The following is a 7,531-nucleotide window of genomic DNA, read 5'->3' as shown; positions in this document are numbered from 1 at the left end:
GATACAAGTGCAGACAGATGTTAAAGACAGTTAAAAAATAGAAACTAAAATCTTTCTAGGGGCCGGATTAAAACATGCCGAGGGCCACATCTTGCCCCTGGGGCCACAAATGCCCACGTCTGGTCTAAGGAGAAAAAAATAATACAAAAAATATACAATTTTTTTTATACTACTTGGCATGTTTCGCGAGCCGGATTATAAAGACAAACGGGCCGTATGTAGCCCGCGGGCCGTAGTTTGCCCACCCCTGCACTAGAGCCATTTCTGCTTGTGAGCATTGGTTAAGTGTGGCAGAATAGAAGGTTAATACATTACTGCAAGCCTCTGGAGGATCCTACACCTTGATGTTCGTGGGACTCCAGAGGCACCAGTAGCTTCAAATACCTGTTTGAAGACACTTCATGACACATGACAATTTGCATGATAATTTGGAAGGCAGTGTAGTTCTTCAAAGTTACTTTCAAAATAGTAACGCATTAGTTTTGGATAGGTCTCACCGCAAAAGGTTTGTTTCCTAGCCGCAGAGTGGCGAGGGAGCCGCCACAGAAAACACTCGTTTCGTCGTGTTATGATCATTGCTATGTGGAATTGGAATTTCAATTCAATTTATTTTTGTAACACCCAAAATCACAACAGCAGTTGCCTCGACTGCATTATATTGGAATAATACTGGCACCTTAAAACTTGCTACACATTACATTATTACATGTCACCACTGAGGGCCATGGGGTCCCAAACTTGCCATCACCACAGGGCTAGCTCGATTAGCTGCTGACCTTTTATTTTGGCTTCTATGTCATCAGCCTAGCCCCGGGCAGAGACAGGAGGCACCACCAAACTCCAATATATCTTATTGATCTAGGGCACTTGAAGCATGCACAAATATTAAATAAAAATAGAATAATAGACAAGCTGAATAACTGTTTAACACATCGGTTGAAACCTCTGTCATGAGTTCAGAATGTTTATTGGGAATAAATGTATATATTTTTTATTGATATTATTTAAGATTGTAATTTAATGGTTTATTAATAATTTAATTTGTTTATTTGATCCTACAGCATCTTCTTCTTCCTTATTTGAGCTCATTGATCACAATCCAGTTGATTCAAATCTATGTAAGAATTTGTAAAATGCAATAACTCAACTTTTTTTTTCTTTAATTCATGTTAATGTTAAAGTATAACTGTATAACCAAAATATTATCACAGTTTCATAGATAAGCGCTCTCTCTAATACGTGCATGCTACAGTGCTGAATGGTTACGATGCAATTTACACCTTATTGCATTGGGTTGAACAATTCCTGTCAGAACAAGTTGACATTTTGGTGTCAAGGGTTTGTACAGTGTTGCACAAAAGTGTATTAAGCTAAGTATTACTTCTGCTGCAAGGGCATGGTCACACAGCCAAATTCATGTCCTGCCCTCTAACAAATCCAATTTACACCCTTGTTCCCAAACCAATAAGGAGGAGGTAGCGTGACCTACAGAGACTAGTAGTGGCTGTGCAAAAATAAGTCTTACCACACAAAAGAAGGGAATGAGTCAGTGCCAAAGAATGAATAAAGATTATGCACTTATGTTTAACAAGAGTAGGGTTTTTGAAATCATTGTTCTTTATTGCTAAAGCCTAAATTGAAAGTCTGACATTGCAGCTTAAGGCTAGTGTAGGATTGATACTTTCCTTGTGAATTAATGCTCTTTTTGAGACTTGTTTTTCCTTTTTTAATTCAAAAACGTAATAAAACTACATATTCAGGTACACAAAGTAAACAATAGAAGAGGTGTAAGGAAAAAAGCGGCTTAAAATATGTCCTCAAGTTAATTACTTCGTCACTCAAACGTCATAAAATATAAAACATCCAATTTTCGAACTGCCAACTTAGAAACTCACTAAGGCGACTTGATGGGTTCACGTGAGGATTCTACATCTAGATCCATTCCTTGTATTAACATTTGGATGCAACAGCCATGCCACTTTTCACACGACTTACTTTTATTCCCGCTCTTTTGATGAAGTCTTACAGCCTTGACATATCTTCACAGAGATACTTTATGAAATTTTATTTTTGCTTTATTGAAATTTAAACTCTGCTCATTATTTTCTGCAGCACATATGTCTCTATCTAGCCTAAATGCATCTAATGTGCTGAGGCTAAATGAAAGAATAACACAGCTTTATTAGGTCTTCAATGAGCAATGAGAGCTTTAACATTCATGTAAATTAATCTTTTTAGTGATTCAGTGCATTCACATCATGAAAGAACTGATATCCTCTCATATTATGTTCGAGAAATGAATACATTGAGAGTGTAAATAGATTCATTTCCCCCTCTATTGTTTATGGCATTCCCATGATAAAAGGGAGAGCAGCCACACTATGCTAATAATAAAAGCTAACTATGGGGACTTTGATCTCATCTTCATAACAGCAGAAAGGTGAGTTTTCCCAGTGAGCTGCAATATGTAAAGGGCCTTCCTCCATTAGCATGATAGCATCAGTGGAGTCTTTGAATGCTAATTTAGAATGCTAATTTAGAACCGCTTCAACAGTGCAACAGGGATGAATACTGCTATTCAGATGTGCGTTAGTGCTCAAGAATATTCTGATTTAATTTGAGATTTGCTTCACACATTTGCTGCTTGTGGTAGGTGTCATGCAAAGTGCGTTTTTCTAGCCCACAGGCTATTTCTGACTCACCGTGCTGTCTCTAAATGTCCCAATTTGGATTTTTTTCCCACTTTTACATGTCCTTGTTTTGATGTTTTCTCTATTTGTGATCAGTAACAAGAACAAAATGTTGTTTCAGATTCTATTTCTCTGTAGGTCTACGTACATTTGCGGTACACAATCGCCGCTGTGGGAGGTTCACTGAATCGAGCTTGCAGCGTGAAAAATAACAACTTTGAAGAAAAAGAAAGGTAAGAAAAATTGCAAACAATATATTCTGTGTAAACTTTTTAATTAGCTAACTTGTATTTTATTTTTGCTGAACTTTGAGAAAACTTTTTCTTAATACCTTGCAACAAAAATACTAAGCAAAGCATATCTCTAAGTTGGTAACTTATTCACAAAGCAATTTAGTCTCTATTAATGTTTAAAGATTCCATTGTGTCTCTTAAGAGTTCTTCTTCCACTAGGAAACTTGTGTTTCGCATGTTTCCCTTTGTTACCTCTCATAAAACTATTTAGTGTGGTGATAAAATACATGCCAGCTCTATCTTTAATTCAAGAGACTGAGGTGCTTGCCTACACATTTGTGTGTTTGTGAATATCTTAATGTAATCTTGTTAGTTAGTTAGTACGCAAACATCCTGGCAAACCACTGGATACCACACACGGAGATGTCAAAGTAGCCTGCAGTTAGGCAAGGACAAGTTTGTGTGAAAGATTATTGCATTGCATCTGTGGAATATGCTATAACAAATAGAATTGTATTAGTCTAAAGATAAAATGAAAAGAACTGCACATTTAGGGGTATGGTTACGATTTATTTCCTTTTGAAAATATACCCATAAATTTGTCATATGAAAACAATTATACAACCTTGAACATTTTATCACAACAGGATCACAATTTAACACCCACATCCCTGTGTTACAAAGAATTGCCCTTAGTTGTTTCTTTTTTTTTTCTTATTTAACATTGAAAACATTTTTGAACAAAGAAAATTAACAATACAAGAATCTACTACAACTTTCAACTTGCCATCTATGAAATGCCCTTGAAACCCTTACTGCCCCAGGGAAGATCCCGGACACGCAAGCTTGAATTGGTGCGGTCAAAGAAAAATGAGAAGAGGAAATTCTACCCATAAATCTGTGAAACTCAACTTTGCCTTGTCCCAAAGAAGACGCTGGCCAGTAAATCTTTGCCATTGTGCCTGGCCACACTCCATTTTATATCATATCAAGGGATTTGTGTGGCAAGAAAATCTGCCTTTGATTTATAATGTTATAAAATGGGTTTAACATGACATTTCTATAGCTCAGAGCTTTTCAAGAGGAATAACAGCACTGAATGCTGTTATTCTTCAGGAAAAGTGCAGTGGCTGGAAGGTATATCTCTATGGCAAAAACAAAGTTAACACTATTCACACTGTAACAAGTGAGTATACTTTAAGGTTAGAAAAATCCCTATCTAACTTTGGAATCATTACAAGTGGGTGATTTCAAAAATTCTGCAGCATTTTCTTCAGTACAATAATGTGATTTGCATACAAACATTTATAATTTGTGGTTAGTTCAACAGTGACAATACTGTTGTTACACCAACTTAGCAAAATCAACGGCCTGATAGAATGTATTGGACCCTATTCATTTAAATTGTTCAGACCGACAAAAAAGGCAATACGTGCACATGCACAATGAAACACATGAATGCAACATGCACCCACACACTTACGCAAACTTAAGTCACTTCGTTCATACAGCAGCTAAAATGATATAAGACAATTGAGTCTGGACATTTTGCCACAATGATAGGTCTACTGCCAGCAAAAGATGTCCCCTGTCACTCCCTGTGGCTCAAACCTTCACCTTGATGTCACGGTGAGTTGACAACATCATTAATCATTTACATCACCAATGAAACACATGCCTAGTGCAGCACTATATCACTCCCATATTGATATGTTGGTTATAGTATTATATTCAATGTACTGAATGAGAACATGATTTCATACAAGCACGTCAACTGTTTCATATATCACTTTCATATTAACATGTCCACTTGAGCACGAGATCACCCTCATAGTAACAACCACTATAGATACATCACTTTCATTTGTCACAAATCCACTGTGTCATAGAAAACGTGTTGCTGTTGATATGTGTGCACTGTGTATGTGTTTGTCTAACTCTCTTCAAATCATCTTCATGTTGACCCGTCGTGGGCCGCTGGTTTCGGCCACATCTGAGTTTGCCCCATTAGACTTACGAGGGACATACTCAATATCAAAGTTGTTCCTATGCCGTCCTTTTCCTCGACTCCAGGCAAAAAGGAGCAGGAAACAGAAGATAACCACACCTAGGAATGACAGGCAGCCCATGGCTGTCGAAATAATTATAGTCTTTAGGTCTATGGGGACTGTCATGTTGTACAATACTGTTCCATTTCCCCAAGTGTTGTTGGAGTCTGTCAGATAGTTTGAGCTCCTGTTGCTATAGTGAAATCTGTCCCCAATGCCCAGGCTCTTCACAGCTAAAGAGGCCGACAAGCTGGCATTGCCAGCAGGGTTACTGGCAATACATAAGTACACCCCGCTGTCATGCAGCTCTGTGGCCTTTATCTCCAGGGTTCCGTCTGCTTGGACTTCCACCCTGCCGCTGTTCTTGGCTGTAATGTGACGTCTGTGAGGTGTAATCCAGACCACTGAAGGCCGCGGCGCTCCCTCTGCAATGCAGCTGAGCCGGGCTGGTTGGCCTTCGTCGGTCATCAGGAGCTGCGTTGTGTTGGGCCCAATCCTTGGCTTGGTGCAAGTCATGTACCTGGAGACAAGGGGCTCCCTGAGTTCACGAAGAGATTTCCCCTGGAGGTGCTCAGGGCCGGTGCACTCCGGCTGGACATCCATGATGTGCAGAGAAGGGGGCTTGTGGCTGTTGAGCAGCCACAGCATTCTGCAGTCGCACACTAATGGGTTTCCACCCAGACAGAGCCTCTGGAGGCTGTCTGGAGCGCCAAATACCTCCCTCTCGAGAGAGTCCAGACGATTGTGTGACACATCCAGTAGCTGCAAAGATTTGAGGCCTGTAAAAGCAAAGGGCTCAATAGACAGCAGTTGAGAGCCCTGGAGGCGGAGTTCCAGCAGGTATGATAACTCCCCTAGCTCCCCCTGCTGGATGTGCCTGATGCGACAGAACGATAGATTAAGATGTGTGAGGTAGGGCAAACTGCGCAGTGCAGCACCGGGAAAGGCAGATAGGTTAGTGTTGGTAATGTACAAAGAGGTGAGGTTGAGGCCGTGCAGTGATAGAGGTGGCAGCGTGTCCAACCAGGGCCAGTAATCAATCTCCAGGTGGCGAAGGCGTGATAGCCTTTTAAAAGAGAAAGGTTTTAGAAAACTGATGCTCAAGTGGCGCATTCGCAGTTCCACCAGGCTGTGCAGGTGAGCTAGAGCATCAGTAGGGATTACTGTCAAATTGGAGCGTTCTAGTGTCAAACTTTGTAGTCCAAGCAATCCTGTAAAGGCCCGCTGAGAGACAAAAACAAGTTCATTATCCCCTACTTCTAAAGAGGACAACCTGCGCAGATCCTGAAAAGCATGGTCCAGAAGAATCACCAGTTTGTTGTGGCTAAGGTCTAGGCGGGTGAGGTTGGTCAGACCTGATAAAACACCAGGTTGGATAAGTTGAATCAAGTTGCTACGAAAGTTTAGGGAGCGTAAAGTAAGCTGTGACCGAAACGATCCAGGGTCAACAGCACTGATGAGATTATCACTGAGATCCAGGTCTTCCAGCTGCAGGAAGGAGGAGAAGTTGTCTGGTGTGATGATCCGTAGCTTGTTTTTACTGAGATCCAGGACTCTTGACTCGATGGGGATGCCTTCGGGGATGCAGGGCAGGCGCCTTCGATGACAACTGACCGACTTGCTTTGAGCAGAGCACTCGCACCTAGCTGGGCAGCTCAGACCTGAACTGACCAGCAGAAGAAGCAAGGCCCCCCTCAGAAGCAGGTGGCAATGGTGCGGTGCTGGCGGATGCATTTCTTTTTTAGCCATCGTTCCCGCTGCCATGGCACTGTATCTCACCCATGCAGACCACCATCACGATTGAGCCCTGAAAGACAAAGACAAGAAAACATTTAAACATTTAAGAAAAACACTTTCAAACTGTCGTCAGCTTTTAGATCCCAGCCTTTTTACTTTTTTCACCTTTGGCTCGTCATGCCCTGCTAAGCAGCCAATGCTAAGCTAAGCTTTTCTCTGTTAATTAACTGTCCCTGTTTCTGCCAAGGTGGATATGATGGAATTAAGCTCACAGCGGGGCAAGACTGCACGAGAACTATCAGCTGGCAGAAAAGATTGCAGGCTAACAGGAGACAATTTCATAAAGATGGGAATTGCTGCAGCTTGGTGGCGAGAAATTACCCTTGTTAGAGTGTTCTGGGGCTCGATTCTGAAGTAAATCCACTGTATATAATGTATTTAAAGGGAGGAGAATTGAGCGAGTGTGGCAAGTCTTCAAACTAAATAAGGAATGAAACAGCGGCATGCGTTCGCTTCTATATGAGGAATCAAAGCACAGCTGTAGAATTAATGAAACATATACTTCACACGTCAACCCTTTCAATAAATCATGAACAAGCTTGTTTATTGACATATTCTGACTCATTGTTGTATTTTGCAGTCAATGTTCTCAAGTGTGTAATTCCTTATTACATTTTGGGCTTAATCATTTACTGACCAAATACTTTACACTAAAGAGAAGACTAGCTGATTCAACATTTACATAATCCCACAACTGTCCTATTGGCTTCATTGTTTCCTTATTTGCATTCTTGGATCATAATATTTCCCTTTTTCTGGTCCG

General features: G+C 40.7%; 1 protein-coding gene across 2 annotated transcripts in view; it reads right to left on the bottom strand.

The window, feature by feature from the left end:
• Nucleotides 1–3,472: 3,472 nt before the first annotated feature.
• The window catches only part of lingo2b (leucine rich repeat and Ig domain containing 2b), a 47,208-nt gene continuing 43,149 nt past the window's right edge, over nt 3,473–7,531 (bottom strand). For both annotated transcript variants that reach the window (XM_072457559.1, XM_072457560.1), the window contains exon 2: nt 3,473–6,778. In XM_072457559.1, the coding sequence (XP_072313660.1) occupies nt 4,867–6,735 (1,869 nt within the window). In that variant the 5' untranslated portion in view covers nt 6,736–6,778 and the 3' untranslated portion in view covers nt 3,473–4,866. The remainder of the gene's footprint in view (nt 6,779–7,531) is intronic.

Source organism: Eucyclogobius newberryi, unplaced genomic scaffold, assembly GCF_026437365.1.
Source record: "Eucyclogobius newberryi isolate DKJ021-1_F unplaced genomic scaffold, fEucNew1.0.hap1 SCAF_21, whole genome shotgun sequence".
NCBI classification, from domain to species: domain Eukaryota; kingdom Metazoa; phylum Chordata; class Actinopteri; order Gobiiformes; family Gobiidae; genus Eucyclogobius; species Eucyclogobius newberryi.
The sequence above is the reverse complement of the archived record's forward strand: the minus strand, read 5'-3'. Positions and strand labels throughout refer to the sequence as shown.